At 48.8% G+C, this 25334-nt stretch overlaps 1 protein-coding gene across 2 annotated transcripts in view; it reads right to left on the reverse strand.

Moving 5' to 3' along the window:
- Positions 1–372: 372 nt before the first annotated feature.
- ITGA2B (integrin subunit alpha 2b) overlaps positions 373–25334 on the reverse strand; it is a 52013-nt gene continuing 27051 nt past the window's right edge. The window contains exons 14-25 of one of the 2 annotated variants that reach the window (XR_007246214.1): positions 21722–21767; positions 20934–21032; positions 17315–17370; positions 13858–14009; positions 11933–12058; positions 10169–10236; positions 7215–7359; positions 6508–6590; positions 2137–2223; positions 1790–1878; positions 638–744; positions 373–522 (exon numbers count right to left, since the gene is read on the reverse strand). Coding sequence is in view for 1 of the 2 variants with exons in the window: in XM_048516421.1 (XP_048372378.1) it covers positions 2139–2223; positions 6508–6590; positions 7215–7359; positions 10169–10236; positions 11933–12058; positions 13858–14009; positions 17315–17370; positions 20934–21032; positions 21722–21767 (860 nt within the window). In the remaining variant the exon portion in view is untranslated. Of the gene's footprint in view, positions 523–637; positions 745–1789; positions 1879–1921; positions 2224–6507; positions 6591–7214; positions 7360–10168; positions 10237–11932; positions 12059–13857; positions 14010–17314; positions 17371–20933; positions 21033–21721; positions 21768–25334 lie in introns of those variants that run through there. The other variant, XM_048516421.1, reaches the window with a different exon arrangement.

Here is a 25334-nt window from a genome sequence, read left to right on the forward strand (position 1 = left end):
GATAACAGAGGGGAATACAATGGAGGCAAACTCACTACCCTTCTCCAAAATCAGGAATTTACCTGGGTGTGGAAAAGAAATGAGCCGCCGCAAGGAAAAGGCCTACATTAAGTTTAAAGACAAATCTCTTCTGCCCTTGCCAGACAATTCTGACCCAGTCTCTATCTCTCTCCCAATGCTTGGCACGGCTGTTGTTGTGAAGATACAATGGAGGAGGGGAAAATGAAGCTTTAACCTGCGGGGGGGCTCCTATTTAAGAGAAAGGCAGACAAACGCATTTCTAAACAAGCCAATAAGAAGCCGGGTGCTCGTCGTCCGGCCTGTGCTTTGGCCTGGCTCCTCTGGGCCGCTCTCACCTTCAGGGGACTGAATTCTCGTTAAGGGGAAAAAGAGAGCAGCTGGTCGCAGCCTTCTGTGAGTCCCCGCGTTTGTGATGTCGAGTCGGAAGCTTCCCTGAAAGCAACTGGGAAAGTTCACCAGGAGCTCAGCCCCGGAAACGGAACTCGGACCTTCATTCTGCAACTGGGTTAGGAGAGATGGGAGAGACAGAGGGATCAACTGGGGGTAAATATCAGCTCTTAGTTGGGGATCTGCTCCCACCCACTATGTCCCATTACCAGCAAGAGTTTCTCTGTACCTGATAAATGTGCTCCACTTGGAGCCCATGGTCATCCGCTCTCTTGCTCTCGTTCTTGGGGTCCCCGGTGACCAGTGGGAGCAGAATACTGGCTGGGGCAGAATTCCTGGGGGAGAAGCCAAATGAAAGTGGGCATCCACGGTCCCTCTTTCCCTCTTGCCTCCGGAGGAAATGCCTTGCCCTTCTCTCTCCTCTCCCCACAAGGCCACCCCCCATTGAGCTGTGTCTTATTTGTGGACAGAACCACAAGAAAGTGCTTCTCACAGACCATAGGCCCATGGTGGCGAACCTTTGGCACTCCAGATGTTATGAACTACAATTCCCATCAGCCCCTTCCAGCATGGCCAATTGGCCATGCTGGCGAAGGCTGATGAAAGAATGTAGTCCTGTATCTGGAGTGCTCAAAGAACCCGCCACCACTGCCATAGGCTGTATGTGCACCTACCAGGCCAGTGTATTTAAAGGTTTTTCCTCAGAAAACACAGGCTATGCCAGTGGAGGCAAACCTATGGCACGGGTGCCAGAGGTGGCACTCAGAGCCCTCTCTGTGGGCACATGGAAACAATCGCCCCCACACACACACATCTAGGCTGGCCTGGACCACTGGGCTCGATTATTAGCGTGGAAGCCTACAAGACCCTAATTTTGCAGGGAAGCAGTGTAGCAGGTAACCCCCTGTTGAAAGCATGTTGAAGCCCCACTGATTTTCCATGTGAAGAACTAAAATCACAATCCCTTTACCTGGGGAGTAAAAGCTCAGTTGCTGGCAATGGGGCTTGCTTCTGATGTAAACGCCCTCCCTAGGGCTGTAGATTCACCCGTTGGAAAAGAGGTTGCATGGTTGCTTCAAAGAGCAAAACCATCGGAGCTACCATAAGCTTACTCCCAGTAGCATGCGTACCAGCGGAGACCAACCGTTTTGTCTAAAACCTCGAGTATTCCAGGTTAAATTGCGTGTATTTGGCGCTTGGTGATAAATAGAAAGTGGGTTTTGGGTTTGCAATTGGGGGGGCGCTACGGTCTCGAAAGGTTACGCCATGCCACTGGGCTATGCCCACAGCCGGGCTGCTTATGTGATCCAGAGGGGAGGCTCCAGCTGAACCCACTCCCAGCGGCCTCCTCTCACAAGCACCTGCCTGCGGCCCACACTTACCCGAGCTCCATCCTTGCACGTGGCCTTGACCAGCCGCGTGCTGCAGCAGCGTCAAAATTAAGCTGTTGGGGTTGTCTCTGTTTTTGCTGCAGGAAAAGTTTGCAGTGAAACCACCGGGAGGGAGGCTCCTTTCTCAGCCCGGCTCCTCTTCACAGCCTCAAGAAGCCCAGCCCTGGAGCACCTCACAGGAACTCCTAGCTCATGAGGCTTCCAGAGGCGTGGCATCCCTCGCGATACTCCAGATTGGGCAGGGGGGGAGCAGGGGCCCTTGACTCAGGAGTGAAGTTTCATTCCTCATGGGTTGGAGTGTGGGGGCTTTGCAGGAGGCCGAGCTGACCCCCACCTCCCTCAGCTGCATCCTGAAAGCAGCGTTGTCACCCGGCCCTCTTCCAGTTGGCTGACACTTCTGACTTCCATCATGTCCCACCTGGATCTATGAGGGACAGGAAGAGAAGTTAAGGAACGAAGGCCCAGAGTGTTGGGTTTGTTGCATTCGAGGCTCCACGAGCCCCACATGCGGACAGAGATTTTCAAAGGGGAGCGTTCCACCTGCAACAGTTATGTCCAGCTGACTGAAGGTCTCTCCCACAAACTCTTTAGCGTCATTGTATGGAGCCTCGCTGATGTTGTTTCTAGACAGCAGGGGTAGGGGAACCTGCGGCTCTCCAGATGTTCAGGAACTACAATTCCCATCAGCTATCCAGCATGGTGGCCATGCTGGCGAAGGCTGATGAAACAGTTCAGGCTATCTGGAAAGCAAAGGTCTCTGTTCTAAACTTTCAACAACTTACAGGCCCAGAGGGAACAAGCGGCCTGCCGATTTCTCCAGCAAACTTTTCTCCCAGGCTCCCAAAGAAATAACCTCCTGTGTAGGAGTTTCCTCCCCCAGACAGAATAATACAACACAGGAAAGCTCCTGGCTGCAAGATGATAAGAAAGCCCAATAGCCTTTTTATTCAGGAACCAGACAGAGGAAGTGTCTTTAGGTAATCAAGAGAGGATGGATACCAACTCTTAAGAAGCAGGATAGAAGGGTAGATTAAAAATACAGCTATATGTATAAAATAATGATCAAAGCAGCACATGCAACAATGTAAGCTTTAGGCTGGAAAGAAAAGAAAAAAAATGGACAATCCAGAAATGGTTGGAATATATCTGGGAACAAGGGACACTGGACATTTTCGATATAAGAACAAAAAATAAACTGTGGCAAGATAAACAGGGAGAAATTTTGAAGATATGGACAATATATGCGGACTGGATGAAAGAAGCTGGAAGTCAACAACAACAACAACTATACCTTTATTTGGCATTTTAAAGAAATAGGTTCTAGAGCATTGCCCAGACATTTTTGAAATACAAATCGAAGTACACATTCAAAGCATGAACAGGAAGACCTTATAGCAGTATACATTTACTTAGAAAGTTCTGTCACTTGTAAAAGAAATTTTGCTACTTTTCCAAAGAGCATGGCCTCTGTGTTTGTTTTAACAGAAGCTCCACAACAGAACAGTCCAGAGTGGCTTTCAGATTTTGTCCTAGGGCCAGCCTGGGAGAGAAATTCCTAATGCCCACATATCTCCCAGGACAGTCAAGAATAATGCTTGAGCAAGAGTCTCCACTTGAGGATTTTTACAGTGTGGACAATAAAACCCCGAGTCCTGGAGAGGGAGTATGGATAGAAGTAGCGACCCTTTGTAATGGCCAATGGGAAGGTATTGGATCTGGCCCTTGTAATAATCCATCTCTGTTGGGGTTCGGTTAATAATTCAAGATATTTAGCTAGCTTCAAGATATTTGGCTAAAGCTGGAGTCAATGAGGAGATATGGGAGAAGAGATTACAAAGAATGAACTTACTGCTGTTTGTTTGATAAAACTATAGAAGAAAAAAAATACAGGAGGGAGGGGGAAAAGGGGGAAAATGTATTGTTTGAAAACGAATGAAGAAGAGTATTAATATAAAATGGAATATTCAAATGATACCAAAAAAACCCTAATTCTTAAGAAGCCAAATCTTTGAGCACATTTTAGAAAAGATTCCCCAGTCTCGTTGTCGTCCTCAGTTACCTGACTTCCTTAGCCCGCAGGTGGTGCTTGTTATATAAATACATTGCCATTATAATCCAACCCTCAGGTGTTTTCATTCAAGAAATGACCTCCTTTCCTACAGGTAACGCCCCAACCGGTGGTGCTCGAGGCTACCATACAACTCCTACATACAGTCATGATTTCTGGTCTGATCCTGCCATGTCTCTCCTTTCTCTCCTCATTTCCCCTCCCTCTTAATTACGAGGGTTGCATTTGCTCGGTCTTTCTACTTCCACTTTTGAGCACTGCCTTTTCAGCAAGATACTTGTTGGTGCAGTTCTTGCAGTAGTGTGGAACGCAGGTTGTTATGACCCCAGAGAGGGGGGGGGGCTGCCTTGTTTCTGGACCGTGGGACAGGCGGGATGCCATCCCACCTTGGGCACTGGTGGTCAGGGGTGGGGTTGTGTGACAAAGGGTATAATAGCGCTTGAAATACTGGCTAGGTTTAGTTCTGGCAACGGAAGTCTAAATGCTGATTCCTGATGCTGTTTCATAATAAACAAATCATCTGAACACAGTGTCCTGGGGCATGTCACCAGTGGTGGGATCCAAAAATTTTAGTAACAGGTTCCCATGGTGGTGGGATTCAAACTGTGGCGTAGCGCCAATGGGGCTGGGGCCCGAGGGCATGGCGAAGTGGCCGGGCATTCGAGAGGCAGAGGGCATTCCCTGGGCAGGGCTGTGGCAGGGCAGCCACTGCTTGCCAGATCCTTAGTGCCCGGAAGCAGATGCGCGAGCAGTGGAAGGCGCCGCCAGGTGCACTGTCTCACTGTAGACTGCTTCCAGTTCTGCAGCTACTGCTGAGGAGGGAGGCGTAACTAAGGCAAAGAAGTCCACGAGGCAAAAAAATCACCTGAGGCCAAATCACCCTCTCTGGCACCTAAATAATTAGTAACCTACTCTCGGGAACCTGTGAGAACCTGCTGGATCCCACCTCTGCATGTCACTGTGTGTTGACTAAAATCTCTCTCTTTCTGTGCATGTATTCCTGTCGCCACAGAAACTGTTTATTGTTCTGCTTGAAACTTGAAACCTGGAAACTGTAAATATGAAAAGAGTCACTTGGTGCTGTTTGTAATGTAACAAGGTCGGTACATTAAGATTCAACAGTTCTCTGTGAGGGAAAGGGTGAACAGTTTACCACAGAAGAATACCCAGCTGATCTTAACCAGTGCAGCAACCTAGCCTTCAAGCTCCCCTGCCTACTCTGTTCAGGATCCTCTAAAACAGGGGTCTGCAAGCTGTGGCTCTCCAGATGTTCATGGACTACAATTCCCATCAGCCCCTGCCAGCATGGCCAATTGGCCATGCTGGCAGGAGCCCCAGCTCAGAAGGTATCAGTCCACGATAACTATAATAGTCCAATTGGCCATGCTTGGGCAGGGGCTGATAGGAATTGTAGTTCATGAACATCTGGAGAGCCACAGCTTGCAGACCTCTGCTCTAAAAGAAATAAAAATTAGTGGATCCAACTTTAATTCTTTCCTTCGCAGAGGACAGAAGCAGAGGAATAACCCCAACAGTCCCTGATCCTGAATGGCGGACCAGGGAAATTGCCAGCCAACAACTTGGCCCAATCTTTGGGAAGTCAACATTTGAGTGCTCTATTGGAGTGATTTTTTTGGAGACTTGCCCAGGCCCAGATGCGGACAACACCATATTATTAGAGATTTTTGTCTCAACTATAGTCAGCGATCACTAAGCTATCGCTATCACTTAATTGACACCCGGTGGTTCACCAAAGGATGCAAAAGCCAGACATCTATCTCCGGTCTTGAGAACGGCACAGTCCCCACCTAGCAGGGAAGGCACAGAAATCGTTTGCTGTAATCCACAAACGTGGGTGCTTATTTTCAAACAAAATTGCAAGGTAACAGGTTGCATCTCACAGAGGGAAAATTCTGTTGGAATTTACCATCTGTTGGACCCACCCTTTCTTTTCCCCTCTGAGGAGGGTTTAAGAGGGATATTGCAGGCATTGTTATGTTATGTATTAATTGCTGCATTTTAATTTATATTATTTAGAGGTTAACTTTGATTTTTATATGTTTATCTGTTATTTGAATGTTATGTTGTTCTGGCATTTAGAGCCCTTTGGGGGTTGGGCGATATAGTATTGAATAGTTGAATGAATGAATGAATGAATGAATGAATGAATGAATGAATGAATGAATGAATGAATGAATGAATGAATGAATAAATAAATAAATAAATAAATAAATAAATAAATATTCTGATACAGTTTTGCCCTGCTGACATTTGACACCTTGACAATTGAAGATAATTTACTCAGATAAATATGGGACTGGCTGGAGATGGAAGAACCAAAAATAGATCTCTCCGCAGTGGTGAGGATGTCCTTGGGTGCAGAGGCACTTACAAAGCTAATGAGATTTCAGTGTGTACTAACATTCCCATGAACACAACAGTCATCTTGTAGGGATTTATTTAGAAGAAGCTATTCTAGGATCAGTTCTGAAGTCTAAATAATAGTGCCCCCGACCATGGGCAGAGTGCATCCATTCGTGATGGAATACCCACAGTTGGCCCTCCTTGCAAGCTGGGGCAGGGTTCGAAGACCAAAGGATGTGGCTTCCAGGGCAACGAAAGCCTACGGCTAAACTTTACCTCAGCTGGATTTCATAGGGATTGCTTGTTGCATGCAGCCATGGCGAGATCTCGATTTTCTTCTCTGAGGTGCAAATCAGCTTCTGTAGGCAAGACAGTGGGGGAGTTGGCTCAGAGAAGGAACATGACAAGGTCTCGACAGGATGGGAGGGGTGGCTGGTCCAGCAAATGTCAAGACTGCTCCGAGGCATCACACAGATGTTCCTACGCATAACGGAGCTGCGGAGTGAGGCTCTTCTGGCCATATGTGTGCCATCTGCATCTGGCGTTCTGAAACCAGTGCGATATTCAGTGGACATGGCGCATATCAAGCTGTTGCTAGGACAGCCCCGCTCGGATCCCAAGCTTCTTTGCCAGCTAAGCGAAATATAAAAGACTGCTAAATTTCAGCTCCCAGACAACAGATTCCGCAGGAGTTCCACGCTTGCAAGGAAAGGACTCAAACGTGCCCAGTTTTTCCTGGCTCAGCTCTGCCGTGCAACGTTCAGCCTGCTGTGTGAAGACTTCTCTCTGGATGCCAGGCCCATTTCTGACCCAAGTTTGCCAGATTTGGGTGGGGAAATACCTGGACATTTTTTTTGGGGTGGGAATTGGGGATGGGCTTCAGGAGGATATAATTCCACCCTCCAAAACAGCCGTGATCTCCTCTTTATTGCCTAAAGAGTGGTAGATCTCCGGTCTCCTCATTTGGAGGTCGGCAGTCTTACCTGTGAGTTGCTGTGAGCCGTTTGGAAGTACGCTCCCCTGGGCAGCTCCACGACCAGTTCAGCCTCGTAGGCCCCTTCGCCAGCATTCACCGCTGTTGCCTGGATGAGGACCACGTTCTCTGCCCCGATAAGGAGGTGGTCTTCCCTAAGACACAACCATCGAGGACAAGGACAGTGGTCAAAATTGGGAGACATCAGCAATTACGAAGGGCCATCCGGGATGGTTCCAGAGAAACAGAGCTGTGGTGCTTTGTGGGATTTGGCAAAGGATCTCAAGGATGCTCTTCCATGCTCAGAGGCACCCAGAGGAGCCGAGGGAGTGACAGCCCCTCTCTTGAACTGTAGGCATAAAGGGGAAAACCGGCCATCACTCCCACCACTCTGAATGCCCACCCTGACAGATTCCAATTAGAGCAACAGGTGTCAAATTTGCATCCCTCCAGATGTTATGGACTACAGTTCCCATCATCTCCTGCCAGCATGATGCTGGCAGGGGATGATAAGGAACATAGTCCCTAACTTAGCCTCCTGGAGAAGGCTGTAGTTGACACCTGGCCATGGTAGAGGAACCCTCGCGGCTCTCAGATGTTCAGGAACTACAATTCCCATCAGCCTCTGTCAGCATGGCCAATATGGCCATGCTGGTGAGAAACTGATGGAAATTCGGCCCTAATGTATCTGAGCTGGAGTCCTGAATCAGACTGATTCACCTCAACCCAAAAGCTACGCAAGTAAAAAGTCTGAAGACTCGATTTATTTCTGAAGTATCCTTACGTTGTGATTCGGCCAGATCGGCTTATTATTTGACTCTTTTACTTTCTAAAAAACTAAAGCCATTGGGTAAGACTCATAGTTCTGGGGGTTGGGGGGGGGATGGGTGGGTGGGGGTGTTGATACAATGAAAGAAACTTCTCCCAAACCTCACAGAATCTTTTTGAATGTGGTAAGATATTGAGAAGCCAGATTTGTCCCTGGGCGTTCCTCTTACCACATAATTCCATTCTAAAATAGCACTATATAATATTGCATTAAACAGAAGCCTTTATTGGCATTATAAATTTCAATCTTAAAAACAAAAAGGGGAACGTTTATCTATTAACTGAACCCAGTAAAATACTTTAAAATATGCATTAAATATCTAAATACAGACCCTGTATACAGAACACAAAGAGAGCTAAAACAACCAGGACTGTTTTGTGGAGAATAATTACGCTTAGCCAGGTAATGCTTCAGAAACCTCGCAACATTTTCACAGATAAGATCGCAAGAACCATTGAGTAGGAAGTTCATAACAGATGATGACATGTCAATATTTAACCTCTCTATCAAGGGATGAATATACGTGGAGCGGGGAAAATCATAGATAGGATGCTCTAAAAGTTCATGTTGGACAGTCTCGACAGCAGCAATTTTACACTGGCGTAGCCTATTCTCATGGGGATATGCTATATAATATTAATAGGATACGAACCATCAAAGACCCTCGTGAAGGACTGCCTTCGTATCCCTTATGATCAGCTCTAGCACAAATCTCCAGGGTTCCAGTTCAGAACAACTGCCCGGCCAGACACAAACAGCTGCTGCGCTGCTCAACAAAACTGCACTTGTACGAGCTAAAAAGATCTGGGCGTTTGCATGATGGCCCACAGCAGGACACGGCCCTCAACCTCAGGACCCAGCCGAGGGGGACATGAAGGGAAGGGCATCTGGAAGTGCATGACTGGTGGGCTTTGTCTAGATCAGAGATGACCGGTGGGCTTTTGTCTAGATCAGAGATGCCGAACCTTTTAGAGATCGAGTGCCAGGGCAATTTCTCCTGAGCAAAGCGCAAAGCTCTTGCTCTCCAATATTCTTTGGGATTATCCCTCAGAAATCTAGCCCTGCTATATACCTGGAACATGTATTTAGCCACAATTACAGATGGGTCACTGACTAGAGCAAAGTGCAACTCTTTTCCGATCAGTACACATCTTCAGGGTAGGCTTCTCTGAGTATTCCACAAAATGGCCAATTGGCGTGACTCGCCGATTTTTTGTCCACAGTACAACTGATTCACTTTCTCATATTCCGCTTCACTGCTCAAAATACAACAACATCAGAACTGATTTGAGAACTGTACTACCAACAGGAGTTTATGCTCCTTTCTGAGGAAGATAAAAATGGCTAAACTTCACAAAATAACTCTAATATTTGGAAATCTCACTGAAGCTATTTGCTATATTCCACCTCTGTGTACTGCAAGTTGTGCAATAATGATCTTCTTATTGTATCTGGAATTCTGGACACACACCGGTTTATATGCCTAATAAAGGCTTTGGATTTGGATTTTGGAGTGCCAGGGGCAGAGGGAAGGGGAACTATGCCCGGGGCATGTGTGTGCCCTGCGCCCCTGCCTTGCCCCCATCCAGCCCTGGAATGCCCTTGCCACGCCCCCACAGGGGTGCACACCTGGTGAATCGCACACACCCCAGTCCCCTTGGTGCTACATCTCTGCCGAGTGCCCAAACTGGGGCGATGGCGTGCGTGCCCCTTGAGAGGGGCCTGGAGCGCCCCCTCTGGTATGCGTGCCGTAGGTTCGCCACCTCTGCCCTAGATGGACCCCCCACCCCGATTCTTTCTTAGTTTCTGGATTTGGGTTAAATTTTTCAGCTACTTTTAACTGGTGATAGTTTTGGGACTTAGACTGGTTTGGAACGGATCCTGTTCTTTGTTTAGTTTGCTTGTTTTGCTTTGTTAAGTCTTCATGTCAGCTGCTGCTGCTGGGAATCCTTTCAAAGATGGGTCTTAAAGAAAAAACAGCTGGATGATTCCCGGAAGTAGCAGCTTGAGACCCTGGGGAGATCTGCCCACAGGAACTGGTCTGTTGGCACCGCGGCATCAGCTGAGACCAGTGGGGTGATATGAAACCCTATAAGCATGCGTGTCCCCGGAGGGTCAAAGGAACAGGTGCTTACGTGCAAGCAAACAGTTTGAGATCCGGGACACAAACGCTGTCCTCTCCACAATCCAAAACGATGCGGGTCTGTGGATTAGAATGAACAGAGACTAAAGCCGTGACTGGATGAGGACGGCCTGGATCCTGCAGCTTCCTTATTACTCACAGCCCTACAGAGCAGGGCTGAAATAGAGGGCATCTAGGGAAGAGCCCCTCCCCCGTTAGATGTCTGGGGGGCAAGCGGCACCGCACTGGGCGCATAAGTGACCGTTCCACTGGTCCCAGCGAACTGCATTCAGAACTCATATAAGTAGGTAGGTAGGTAGGTAGGTAGGTAGGTAGGTAGGTAGGTAGGTAGGTAGGTAGGTAGGTAGGTAGGTAGGTAGGTAGGTAGGTAGGTATACACATACATACATACATGCGATACTGATGCGATAAATATGCGATACATACATACATACATACACACACACACATATATGTATGTGTGTATATGTATATGTGCGTATGTGTGTGTATATATATGTGTGTGTGTATATGTGTGTGTATATGTGTGTGTATATGTGTGTGTATATGTATATGTGTGTGTGTATGTGTGTATATATGTGTGTGTATGTGTGTGTACATGTATATATATGTATGTGTGTATATGTGTGTGTATGTGTGTGTATATGTTTATGTGTGTGTGTATGTGTGTGTGTATATATGTATATATATGTGTGTGTATATATATATGTGCGTATGTGTGTGTATATATGTATATATATGTGTGTGTGTATATTTGTGTGTATATGTATATATGTGTGTGTATGTGTGTGTATATATGTGTATATATTTGTGTGTATATGTATATATATGTGTGTGTGTATGTGTGTGTATATATGTGTATATATGTGTATATATGTGTGTGTGTGTATATATGCATATACTCTCTCTCTCTCTCTCTCTCTCTCTCTCTCTCTCTCTCTCTCTCTCTCTCTGTCCTGCACTTTAAAGAAAATTTAACACAGTCAGGAGAAAATACTTTTTCTGGTCACTCAGACTTGCTCGGCCTCCACGGGGCGTCTAACAGCAGCCAGAGAAGGAGAACGGCTACTTTTTCTTCCTGCTTTTCTCTATCTTTAGGGAATCTCAAAGCAGCATACCATTGCCTTCCCACCCCCCACACGCACACACACACAACGGGCATCTAATGGGCTGAGAGAGTTTAGAGAGAACTGTGACAGGCTCACGGCCACCCAGCAGGCCGCCTGCAGAGGAAGGAAGAAGTGAACCCGCCTCTCCAGATTAGAGTCCACTGCTCTTAACCACAACACCATGCTGGGAATAGGGGGAATGGAATCCAATCCCACACACACACACGCACACGCGCACACAACACACAATGCCCACCTGCATACTTTTGCTAATTTTACCTCAAAGAAACAGGCATCTGAGCATGTGCAGAGAACAATTCCCCCATGCTCACTCTCAGGTCAAAGGTTAAGCCTGATTAAAGCTTGACGCTGCCCAAGGCAGGACTGGTGGGCTTTTGCACTCCAGGGCTGAGAGGCCCCTCTGCACAGGGCAGGTCACAGCCCACTCCCCAGAAGGCTCTGCAAGGGACCCCCCACCCATGCCGGGGGGTCTCTCTTTAATCAAGGCCAAGCAGCAGAGCTTCTGGTCACTGCTTGGCGGGGGGGGGGGTGTCTGACTCTCCCTCCCTCTTTCACCTTTTGCACATGGGGGGCCCAAGTAACCGACGGTGCAGAGTGGTCCTTTTGAGGGAAATGAGGAATCGCACCTGCTCCCGGATCACTGTTTGGCCGGACAGCACAGGATCCAGCTCCCCCGCGCCGGATGCAGATCCCAAACCGAAGCTGAAGGTGACCACGATGGGGCTCAACTTGTCCTTGAAATCTCCCTCGTCCTATAGAAGAAAAGACGTGTTTGGATTTAAGCCCTGCTTTTCTCGACTTCACGGAGCCTCGAAGGGGCTTATAAACTCCTTCCCTGCTTCTCCACGCAGCAGGCCCCTTGTGGAGGTAAGGTGGGGCTGAGAGAGTCCTGAGAGAACCGTGAGTGGCCCAAGGTCACCCAGCTAACTGCATGTGGAGGAGTGGGAAAATGAATCCAGTTCACCGGATTAGAGTCCACCGCAGGGGAAGAGACGTTTCACCTGCCAGCCAGCTTTTCATTCCTGTGTAACTAAAAAGCAGGTTTCATGTGTAGGAGTGGGGGGGGAAACTCAGTTCACCAGAGGAGGAGGAGGAGGAGGAGGAGGAGGAGGAGAAGAAGAAGAGGAGGAGGAGGAGGAGGAGGAGGAGGAGGAGGAGGAGGAGGAGGAGGAGAAGAAGAAGAAGAAGAAGAAGAAGAGGAGGAGGAGGAGGAGGAGTTTGGATTTATATCCCCCCTTTCTCTCCTGCAGGAGACTCAAAGGGGCTGACAATCTCCTTGCCCTTCCCCCCTCACAACAAACACCATGTGAGGTGGGTGGGGCTGAGAGAGCTCTGAGAAGCTGTGACTAGCCCAAGGTCACCCAGCTGGCGTGTGTGGGAGTGCACAGGCCAATCTGAATTCCCCAGATAAGCCTCCACAGCTCAGGCGGCAGAGCTGGGAATCAAACCCGGTTCCTCCAGATTAGATACACGAGCTCTTAACCTCCTACGCCACTGCTGCCACTCATGTGGTGGAGCGGGAAACTAAACCTGATTCTCCAGATTAGAGTACGCTGGCTGCTGGCAGCCTCTGCTTCCTGTCCAATCTCAGCATGCTGCAAAATGCCCACTCTTTCTCGCCCTCCGCATCCATTTATTCACACACCCAAACACCACCAGCTTCAGACTCTGCCCGGCAGCGGCAATTCAGCCAACCCCCGCCTATTCACAAGAAGTCAGTTGAACAAAGAACGACTCCCCGCCCCCAAGCTCCTCCGCATGGTGGGTGCCCCCTCCCTCCTGCAACAGCTGCATCCCAAAAGCAGGAATTCAGCCGTCCGCCCAAACTTGGGAGTGCCGTGATTTTTGCCTGCGAGGCTCTGGAGGCAGCCAGGCCAGGAGACGCTGAAGCAAAAGCAGAACCGTGCTCTTCACAGACAGGGACAGAAAGAAAACCCACAGAATTGGGAGCAGAAGGAAGCATTTCTCTCCCACAAGTAAAACTCATGGAAGTGTGTTTTGCCTGCAGCGCCTACAGCTCCCCCATTGGGGACCCAAACCAGCTTGCATAACATTCTCCTCTCCACTATTCTATCCGCACAACGACCCTGTCAAGAAGGTTAAGCGGACAGGGTGGGGGTCAGCCCAAGGCCACCCGGCAAAGCCTCTACCGCAGTGGGGGGATTCAGCTCCCAGGGGTCTGCAACCTGCGGCTCTCCAGATGTTCATGGACTACAAATCCCATCAGCCTCTGCCAGCATGGCCTAGTGTACACCGCCCAGAGCCCTTCGGGGGTGGACGGTTTAGAAATGGATGGATGGATGGATGGATGGATGGATGGATGGATGGATGGATGGATGGATGGATGGATGGATGGATGGATGGATGGATGGATGGATGGATGGATGGATGGATGGATGGATGGATGGATGGATGGATGGATGGATGGGTGGGTGGGTGGGTGGGTGGGTGGGTGGATGGATGGATGGATGGATGGATGGATAGGTCCCTTGGTCCACTCAGGTTCTCAGCACCCCTCCCGCCCCCTCCTGCCCGCCCCTCAGCCTCATACCCGCAGGTAGGCAGTGATGTTTCGGCAGGCTTGGGACACTTTTCCCGACAGTTCCAGGGGGAACACTTGGCTCGACTGGCCGGTTTGCTCCAGGAAAACGCGTCGCCAAAATTTCTGCTTCATGCTGTCCAGCTGTAGCTCTGTTTCCAGGCCTAGGAAAGCAACAAGGTGAGACGGCAAAGGGCCAACTGAGGCTCACTCGGGGGTCTTTCACTCAGCTTGTTACAACAGGGTAACGGGTTCAAAATATTTAAGCCAAAAAGCTTAAGCCGACAAAGGAATAAAATCAGATAAATATTTTATTCACGCCAACAGACAGACAAGAACAGCATCGGGAACCAAAGAAATGACAGTGTGTTCTTACTTTTATAGGTTACGTCAGAATAGCAGTAAAAAGAATCCACCCCAAAGTTCATCATCATCAATCAATCACAAAGGAAGGTGGAGATTTTCCCTTTCCCCAAAACATTTGGAGTTGTCCAAGACCCTTATTGGAAGATGTCAGCAGCTGGTTCTTTGACACAAGATGAACTAGAGCCCTGTTTCTTTCTAATCTATATTGTCTTTTGTTGCCCTTTTCTTTAAACAAAGAGCCTAAACATTTTTATGTTTCTCTCTTCTGTCACTAGAAGAAGGGCAAATCCAAGGTATCTGTCTGGGAGCAGTAAGACCTTAAAAACAGTTGAATTTGCACATTCTGTATAACTCTGAACAAGGGGCATTCTGCTGGGCTATCAAGCTTGCCTAGTAACAGAAAAAGGATAGATTTTCAAGCTTGCATTTTTCTTTGTTCAGCTGCATCATGGTTGCCAACTACCCATTACAGAAAGAAAGTAATGGGGGGCAAAAAGAAAACCTTTGCTTTTTCAGAGTATATTCCTCTTATGCCTTCTGTGCCTACAAGCTCACTCGTGAAGACGCACCGGGAGCTGCCCGAGGATGAACCGGGCATCCCTCCATCTAGTCTTGCCTACTCAGACCGGTAGCCGCTCTCTGGGGCCTTTCACATCACTGGCCGCTTTTAGCTGGACCTGAAGTGGGAGCCTTCTGCAAGCCCAGAAGATGTTCTCCCAACAAGCCACGGCCACGGGCTCCACCTCCCACGCCATCCTCATCCTTCCACTGGTTAAAACACATTAAGACCTTTGACATGTCAACCGAGATTTGGCTGTGTGCAGGCCCGTAATTTGCTGCTGTTGCGGACAACTTCCATGTTCAGTCGCCCTGAGAGCAACCAAGAGCGGCAGCTGAATTCTCAGATTCTTGCTCAGAGACCCACTCCAAGTTATCTTATCTATAGACCAGCGGTGGTGAACCTCCCCTCAGCCCCAAGCCACCAGACCTGGGGCTCAGGAACAGAGAAGTAATAAACAGACTCCTGTGTGTAAAATTCTTCTTGGGGCTAGAAGTTGGCTAATTGCTCTTTAAAAAGGTTTTTAAAAGGTTTTAAAAGCTTTAAAAGGGGCTTGGACAGATTTATGGAGGAGAAGTCGATCTCTGGCTCCCATCTTGATCCTCCTTGATCTGAGATTGCAAATGCCTGAGCAGACCAGGTGCTCGGGAGCAGCAGCAGCAGCAGCAGCAGGCCATTGCTTTCACCTCCTGCAGGTGAGCTCCCAAAGGCACCTGGTGGGCCACTGCGAGTAGCAGAGTGCTGAACTAGATGGACTCGGGTTTGATCCAGAAGGCTCGTTCTTATGTTCTTATGCTCTCATAACGGCAAAAGCTTTCTCCTAAGCAAGGCAGCAGACTGGTGAAGTCCGCTAGACCAGGCACAAGCCACTGCTGTTCGAGATAAGGAAAACATAAAGAAAAATGAGAAAACAAACATTCTTTCACAGGAAGAGACGATGGATAGATTAACAAATCACTACACAATTGTTTTCCTTCACTTTAAAGGGCTACGTGGAAAGGCAGATAAGTGGATTCATCTATGCCTTTAGATCAGTGGTGGCGAACCTTTGGCACTCCAGATGTTATGGACTACAATTCCCATCAGCCCCTGCCAGCATGGCCAATTGGCCATGCTGGCAGGGGCTGATGGGAATTGTAGTCCATAACATCTGGAGTGCCAAAGGTTCGCCACCACTGCTTTAGATATTTAACAATACAATTTGCAATAAGTGAAAGATAATTCTAAAACCGTTCTGAAGATGGGAGCGGAGGGGGAGATGCGACCCCGTTAATGATGGTTTAACTAAAAATGATATATACATTTACGACAGCAGTGCGGGATTGTGGGGTTCTTTGCTCTGCTTGGATGCTGATTGGAAGCATCTCTCCCCCCCCCTCCACACTTCCCTTGAACACCGCTGTGCTTCCAAGCGTATCGTACGTTTCCCTGTCTTTCCTGCAATCTTTCCCCAACCTGCTCTGCTGGGATTTTGAGAAAGATGGCAGCAAAACTGGAGAGGCTACTTTATGGATGGCCACCTTCGCTGCCCGGTCCTCTGCAGGGCCCATTTAAGCCTTGCCATTTTGTTGTGGAGGCATGCTTTTCCACATAAATCTCCACAGCAGAAAGGGCTACCAACTTACTTTAAAAAAAAAAAATGAAACCTGGAATTCAGAGAGCCCAATGAAGAAGTTGGTATAACACTACTACAATATTCAATTGCTAACTTTAAAAAAATGAAAACGCTCTCAGATGCCTTAGCCCTGCAATAAGAAACCCCACCAAACCCCAGGGTAAAAGGTAATGCCTGCCCAGAGATGTAGCAAGGGGGGGGGAGTGCCTGGTGCATGCTCTGCCCCTGCCCTGCCCCGGGAACACCCCTGTCCCACCCCCGCCATGCCCCTGGAACACCCTCGCCGCACCCCCACAGGGGAGCGCCCCTAGTGCATTGCGCACCCTGTGTCCCCTTAAAGCTACGCCTCTGCACCTGCCCACTGCAGACAGGGTGAGAAGTGCAGGGGAAGAGGGCAATGGGCGACAACAGCAGTACCCCGAAGCAAAGTCTGTGAGGTCAATGTCCCTCCTCCTCCTCCTCCTCCTCCTCCTTCTCCTCCTCCTCACGGTAAGCTCTGTGCATCAAAGGCCAGTGATACAGAAGGAAGGCACTGGAGGAAAAGTGGTGAAAACTGCCAAGTGGAAGCCCTGTGGTCTCCGTGTTGATTGAATCAGCTGCAGTAGGAGCAACAGGGAAACCATCCCACCAGCCCCACGTGGAAACCACCTTCCATCATTCTCCCGGTGACACTAGAAGAGCCACTGAATCCTGAAAAACAACACTGATCAGAGAGCTCAGAAGGACAGACACAGCAGCCGGGGGCCTGCAGGCAAAGTTGTCCCCCCAGTCTGAGCACTTGGAAAAACCTCTCCTCCATATATTGCCCAATTCCAGGAACAGAAAAGGTCTTACTATTGGCAAACCTCACCCACCCGATCAGCCCCAACGTGGCAGCCACCAGACAGCCCCACCCAACTCTCTCCCCCAGTTACAAGGAAAACACTCACCCATTTGGGCAGGTATGTTTCTCCCCGACACTCCAACACACATCTGGATGGTGAAGCTGTGATGATGAACAAGAAGGCCACAAAGATCATTTGCTATATTCAGGGGCAGCAAACGTAGGTTTGTCAGTCTGTGCACACTCAGGGAGAGGCGGCTGCCTGGTGGTGCACTTGGTGTGATCTACATTTGCAAACACTAGTTGGCCGCACTCACACGTTACTTTTTGCAATACAGCCCTGCCTGCAGTGGCCCCAGGTGGTCTTTGGAGAAAGAGAGTGTGGATTGGCTTCAGGGAAACCAGGGCAGAGATGGGATCCAGCAGGTTCCCACCAGTTCCCGAGAGGGGGTTACTAATTATTTGTGTGTGCCGAGAGGGGGTTACTAATTGGGTCCGCTTTTCCACCTCCACGCCCTCGCCTCCCCGAGAGGCATCCTGCCTTCGAACGTGAAGGTTCCATACAGCAATTGCAACTAATAATGTAACTCCTTGAACTTGGTTAATCCCTTCCAGGTACTGCAATTCATTGATTCTCAGCCTTTCGTACCTTTTATCTCACCAGTCTCTATCAAAGAACCTGTGTGTTTCACCATTGCTGTGCTCAGATTTGTGAGTTGGGGCATTTTCTATAATGTGATAATGATTTAGAAATGACCTGGTGCAAAAAAAATGGGGGGGGGTCGTGGTGGGGTGGCTGCCCATGGGGGGGGCATCCAACTCAGGTTTTGCCCAGGGCTCAGGTTTGCCTAGGTACGCCTCTGCCCCCTTTGCTGAGGGGGGGGGGGCTGGCGAGGGAACCTGTTACTAAAATTTTTGGATCCCACCACTGAACCAGGGTTCATCAGAGCAGCAACTAGACCTTCCAGTTTGTCCATGACTTCTTTATCCCTTCCCGCTTCTTTGTGCACACCAGACCTTGCTCCTGCTCCCCCACTCTCCCCAAGTTTACCCTTCTACTTAACTAGGAGTCCCAGTTGAGTTCTTTGAGGCTGTCATTACAAAGGTTTGTCTGGAAACAGCTAAGTGGCTCTGACTTGGAACCAGATGTGCAGGGACGGGATCAAGGTACTCGGTTGCCCCAGCAAGGTGTAGCCATCTCTGATAGGACCTGGGTGCAAAACCTGATTGAAGGCTTGCTCACGTAACCTATTCTTAGCAGAGTCGGATAATGCACACAGCAGAGTTGTTAAGAAAGTTGCTTCTTTTTATGTAGAGTTTAAATAGATAAAGCAGGCTACAAAACATATATACCAAAAGAAAATATACATTAAAAATGCTGGGGGGAAGAATTAGGACCAAGAAAAGGAAACACTTCTTCACGCAACGTGTGATTGGTGTTTGGAATATGCTGCCACAGGAGGTGGTGATGGCCACTCACCTGGATCGCTTTAAAAGGGGCTTGGACAGATTTATGGAGGAGAAGTCGATCTATGGCTACCAATCTTGATCCTCTTTGATCTGAGATTGCAAATGCCTTAACAGACCAGGTGATCGGGAGCAACAGCCGCAGAAGGCCACTGCTTTCACCTCCTGCAGGTGAGCTCCCAAAGGCACCTGGTGGGCCACTGCGAGTAGCAGAGAGCTGGACTAGATGGACTCTGGTCTGATCCAGCAGGCTAGTTCTTATGTTCTTAAAATAGTAAAAAAAAAAACGTGAGTGCACAAGCACTAGCATAAAACATACACAGCAATATTAGGAAGAAGAATCATACACAGTAAAGTGCATGAATAGAGAGAGAGGTAGCAATAGCAGCAGTAGGTAGAAAGAATGTAGAAGCCCAGCCCCAATTAAACAGCTGGCAGAGGTCACTCCAATTAGACAGCTGCTCAGCATTCACCCAAGGACGCTCCTACACAACTCAAACACTCATTGGATGCCAAATACCCTAACAATCTCCAGCTGGACCCACTCCGCCCAGTCTGAGTCCAAGCCAGACCTCTAGCGTCTGGTTATTGAGGGCTGGGAGCCAGCTGGATCTCTGCGGTGCATCACACATTGGACCGACCCAAGCAGCTGCCCACTCACATCAGCGTCTCAAAACACAGATAAGCCTTAAAAGGTAAGTTTCAAAAACCCAAATGCACACGGAAGTGTGTATTTGGGGGTGGTGGTGGTGGTTAGCAGTGGGAGGAAGACAGCTGTCTAAACCAACTATGTGCTTCTAGGATAAAAGTCAAACTTTCTCATTCTGCCCCTCAAAAACAAACAAGCCACCAGCAAGAGGAACAGCTGCAGGGCAGAGATTATGGTAATGAGTACACAGCCTCTTGCCTGGGGGTGAGGATACTGTCAAACCACCTTATAGAAGAGGGCTTTTTAAAATGGTGTAGAATTGGCTGTGAGCAGAATTGGATGCATCCTCGTGTGAATTTGTACCATTCTGTGAGTTTGCTTCTGGGGCAGATCATACCCGCTCAACTTGCCAAGAAATCGATTACTACGAAGGTGGGCTGTTGTGGGGTTTTCAGGCTGCATGGCCGTGTTCCAGTAGCATTTTCTCCTGACGTTTCTCCTGCATCTGTGGCTGGCATCTGAAGATCCTCTGAAGATGCCAGCCACAGATGCAGGCAAAACGTCAGGAGAAAATGCTACAGGAACACGGCCATGCAGCCCGGAAACCACACAGCACCCCAGTGATTCTGGCCGTGAAAGCCTTCGACAGTCCTACAAAGATGTTAGTCTCACCCAAAGGAAAGAAGAGGAGGAATCTTCCTCTTCAACTCCCCTTCATTGTAGAAGGAGGCGCTTGAAGGCAAAGCAAAGTGTTATTCTTTTTCCTGATATACTGAGCTAATTTTAAACAAAGACCTGGAGGGGAACTTTGCAGAGCACAGGTGTCAAACTCTCAGCCCTCCAGATGTTATGGACTACAGTTACCATCATCCCCTGCCAGCATGATTTATTTTATTTATTTATTTAGTCTTTGGACTTTTATACCGCCCTATCCCCAGAGGGCTCTAGGCGGTGAACAACATACAGTCACAATACAATCATAAAATAGCTAAAACCTTTAAAAGCAGCGATAGAAAAAATGAAAGACTAAACCTAATAAATAGGATAAATATATGCAGCGTCCGACAGCCCCATTTTAAAAAACTCCTCACCCAAAAGGGCGGGGCGGCAAGTCCCATCAGATGACAGGAGGCCCAGCTGTAAAGGGCCAGAAAGAAAAAGGGGGGGGCACCATCAGCAGCCGGTCCCTCCAAAGGCCCGGCGGAACAACTCTGTCTTACAGGCCCTGCGGAACTCACCAAGGTCCCGCAGGGCTCAGACAGCTGGAGGGAGAGCGTTCCGCCAGGCCGGGGCCAGAGCCATAAAGGCCCTGGCCCACGTGGAGGCCAGCCGCATCATTGAGGGGCCAGGGACAACTAATAAATTGGCCTCCACCGAACGGAGAGGCCATGCAGGGACATATGGGGTGATGCGGTCTCGAAGATACAAGGGTCCCAGGCCGCGTAAGGCCTTAAAGGTCAACACCAACACCTTGAAGATGATTCGGAACTCTACTGGGAACTGTAGTCCATAACATCTGGAGGGCGCGAGTTTGTCACCTCTGTTGCAGAGGATTGGGGATTGCTTATTTGCCTTCAGAGTAAATAAAGGCTGCCCCCACCCAGCTCACCAGCTGACGTTCATTTTGGCCACTGTGCAGCTTTTCTCCTCCGAATTCAGCGTCTGCGGCACCAGCACCTGGCCTTTGATCGCCACAACCGGTCGGGCCCTGAAGGGAACCGAAAACAGGATAGGTTGAGTGAGCAGCAAGCCGGCTGGAAACGTCGGCAGGGGACCGACAGAGGTGGTCTCTCGGTATTGACCAAGGTGTGGACTGATGTGCACCCCTTTGGAAGAGCTCGGCCTGGGGCTGTCGAGAGCTGAGGCAGGCCCAGGGTTCTCCCTCAGAGAGACAACAGCACCACGAGAGACTCCTCTTTTGAGCACTAAGAGCTCACTCAGAGAGACATCAAGTGAGATGCCCTGTCTGGCTGGAGTCTCACGATCCCTTCAAAGACACCACTAAGGGGAAGGGAGGAAGAAGAAGAGTTTGGATTTATATCCCCCCTTTCTCTCCTGCAGGAGACTCAAAGGGGCTGACAATCTCCTTGCCCTTCCCCCCTCACAACAAACACCCTGTGAGGTAGGTGGGGCTGAGAGAGCTCCGAGAAGCTGTGACTCCCCCAAGGTTACCCAGCTGGCGTGTGTGGGAGTGCACAAGCTAATCTGAATTCCCCAGAGAAGCCTCCACAGCTCAGGCGGCAGAGCGGGGAATCAAACCCGGTGCTTCCAGATTAGGGGCTGGTGGCTCATGCGAGCCCAGACTGGCCCTAACCTGCCCAAGGGTGCTCTAAACCTTTGTGGAAAAGATATCTTGAAGCACTCCCCTCCCCACTGGTCTGGGCCTCTTCCTCTCACCTGTACACAGCCACCTTGCTGGCTTTAAATGCCCCAACCAACAGATCTGCAGAGGAACAAGGTAGAAAAGGTTATCAGAATCAAGTTGTCCCTCCAATGGGTATCTTCAGTCCCCCAGTAAATGCTGAGTTTCTTTGGAGGTGGTTGTCATTGACTATTTCTGCATAGCAAGCCTGGAAAACCAGGACTGGGGCGGAACGGGGTGGGGCGGGGCGGGGAGGAGAAAGGCATCGGTCCCCAGGGAGGGAGGCAGAGAGTCATCCTAAAAATAAGCTCTGAAAGGAAGTGGTCCGCTACTGCTTGCTCGATTACCTTGCCCAGAAACGAAAGAGTAGAGACTGGGCGGTAATTGGCTAGATCTAATGGATTGAGACCTTTGGCTAGACCTTTGGCTAGATCTAATTGGCTAGATCTAATGGATTGAGACCTTTTCAGAAGCAGATGAACCACTGCCTCTAACCGGACCTGGAAAAACTCCTTGCTTAAGGGAGTTATTGATGATATTCAACAGGTAGCCCCGCGGCTCCTCCCTGCTTGCTGTCACCAACCAGGAAGGGCATGGATCAAAAGAACAAGTGGTAGGTCTTACAGCTGCCAGAATCCTGATGACATCATAGGGGGCAAGTCGACTGAAGTGGTCTAAACAAGGACCAGAAGACAGCCAAGGGGCCTCCAGTTCCCATATTGCATCAATTGTGGCAGGAAGGGCTTGGCGGAGGGACGAGACTTTCTCTGCAAAATGGTTCGCAAAAGCCTCACTGCTAACTGCCAGTTCCTTAGATTTTGGACCTATAGAAGAGGTTGTCAGAGACCGAATTACCCTAAATAATTGTGCTGGGCGCGAACTTGCAATCGCGATGGAGGAAGCAAAGTAAACTCTCTTTGCCTCCTTCACCGCACTCTTGTCAGCCTTCATAAGCGTCCTATACGAGTGTCTGGATCAGTGGCGGGATTCAAATAATTTAACAACCGGTTCTGGTGGTGGGATTCAAATCATCTAACAACTATACCCCTATATCCAAACAGGATGGCTCCCTATTTGTATTTTTTGACTAATCCTACACAGAGAAGAGCCCTCACACTTGCTCGCTTCAATGTTTTCCCCTCCGCTTTATTGCGTGGTAGATTTAACAACTTGGAAATGAGCGAAAGGGTATGCTCTTGTGGTGAACAACAAATTGAAACATTGGCACATCAACTGCTTTGCTGCCCTAAATTTCCTAATATCAGATCAAAATATTCCAATATTCTTTCTAGGATACCTAGTGAAATGGGAGAATCAGGTAGACTCCCTTTCCTTCTGGGCAATTCTGACAATGAAACTTGTGAATTGGTAGCACGATTTTTACTGGAGGTGGTGCACAATCAATAATTTATATTCTATCTTAAACCTTTGTATTTGTGTACCTTTTATCTCAGGTTTTTTTATTGTGTTATGATTATTGTTATGCCAAAGAAAGGCTTATTATTATTATTATAATCTAAAAAATGGTTGTTTCCAAGCACCATTTTAACAACCGGTTCTGCCGAAGTGGTGCGAACGGGGCTGAATCCTGGTCTGGACCCTTTTTTCAGTAACCCGCCACCACACTCGCTCAAGCCACCTGAGCTCCCGTTTAATCCGTCACAGCTCCTCAGTGTACCAAGGAGCTGATCGGGCACGGGAGCAAAGAGGGCGCCTTGGAGCAACTCGAGTGATTGCTTCAGACAGCCTGGTTTCCCAGCTCTCTACCAGTACATCAGGAGTGTCGCCAGTGGGTGGGGTATCCCGCAGGAAGTCCTGGAACCACTCAGGGTTCCTTAGTCTCCACGGGTGGGTTCAAAGATGCCCGTCGCTTAGATGGGGGGGAAGCAGCATCGATTTGGGTCTTCAGAACGTAGCGGTCAGACCGCAGCATTCTATTAATAGAGGATAAGACCACATGCACTCCTGCCACGAAGATCAGGTCCACAGTGTGGCCTCCTTGATGGGTGGGAGTTTGGGTGTTTACCAAAGAGAGGCCTAGTGTCGCCATGGATGACACTAGATCAGCAGCCACTGCAGAGGAGGCCGAGTCAGCATGGACGTTGAAGTCACCCAACACAAACAGGTTGGGTTGTGGAACGCCCACCTGGAAATGACCTCCAAGAGCCACGACAGGCTATCTGCTGGTGCGCTAGGCAACCGGTACCCCAGCAAGACTGCCAACCTCTCAGGGTGATCCCAATGAAGGCCCAAACACCATAAGCCAGTAATCACCGGGAGAGAGGACGTCCTAAAGGAAATAGAATCCCGAACGAGCATTGCCACGCACCCCCCACCCGCCCCCTGGCCCTGTGTCCGAGGCTGCTGAACTGCCACAGTACCATCCGGGGTGAAGTTATTGAGGGGGACCATCTCTCCCAACCTCATCCAGGTTTCTGTGACACATGTGAGGTCGATGGCTTGCTCCATGTCAGGGCAGAGATGAGCAGAGGTGGTTTGTCACTGACCACCTTTGCAACAACAACAACAAGCCTTTATTGGCATACAAAACAGGACAAAATTTCAAAGTAAAACAAGATTAAAAAACACAGTTAAAATTACTAATTTCCAGTATAAAATTTGCAACAGTCTCGCAAAAGAGCACATCAGAGCTGTTCAGGAGGTTGGGTATCTTGTAACACTCTTGCCACTGAGAACATTGCAAGAAAATGGAATTCATGTATTTCATGCGTATCTTATCATATTTAGGGCATACAAACAGAGAATGGTCAAGTGTTTCAACTGTAACCAGATCACAAGAACAAACCCTTTTAGAACGTTCTATATTCTTAAATCTTCCCTCCAGGAGAGCTGATGGCAGCACATTACATCTTGCAGTAGCCAAGGCTCTCCTCTGGGTGGGATTAATCAGCAGACGAAGATATACTGCCATAATTCCATGCTCGCATGGGATTAATAAGGTAGTCGGGGAGCAGGTTGTCTTGGCTGCAAGAGTCAAATAATGAAAATCAAGATCCAAGAGCCTATTCTTAACTAATCTGAAGGCTTCCACCGTTGTGAGCATAAGGAGTGATTCCAAGGGGAAACCAATAGCTTCAACCTTTCTAAAGATCAAAGTATACCATTCTGAAATAAAGTGATCTGATAACAGAGAGGGAATATAACTATTGGATCCCACTAGAAAACGTATATGCAGCCAATATTTTATGGCCGTTATCCATGCCAAGGTTTCTAGAGTTGTTTGGCCCATCTCTATGCACAGCGCAGCATAAGGCACACAACTAGGGAGCCCCATTAGTTTCCGAAGGAATTTGGAATGTAATAAATTAAATGATTTATTTATTGCCGAAATCCAGATGGGGGAACCGTACAGTAGCAAGGAGCCAATGCTAGCCTCAAAAACTTTCAAGGCAGCATGCATAAAGTACCAACCAGGGTCAACCTGCCAGGCCTGCCTTTGTTGTTTTCTGTTCTGTGTGGATTCCTGTGCTTGCTAGCTCGCAGCTTAGCGAAAGCCAGGTGGCTTATCAGCTGGTCTCTCTGCCTGCTTCCAAAGGCTCTTTGGGAGGGGGTGGGGGAAGGAACGCTTATAGGATTAACAGCACTCCTAGTCTGGCAGTGCTGTCTTTGAAACTGTTCCTGATCTGT

This window comes from Sphaerodactylus townsendi, linkage group LG15 (genome assembly GCF_021028975.2).
Source record: "Sphaerodactylus townsendi isolate TG3544 linkage group LG15, MPM_Stown_v2.3, whole genome shotgun sequence".
Lineage (NCBI taxonomy): Eukaryota > Metazoa > Chordata > Lepidosauria > Squamata > Sphaerodactylidae > Sphaerodactylus > Sphaerodactylus townsendi.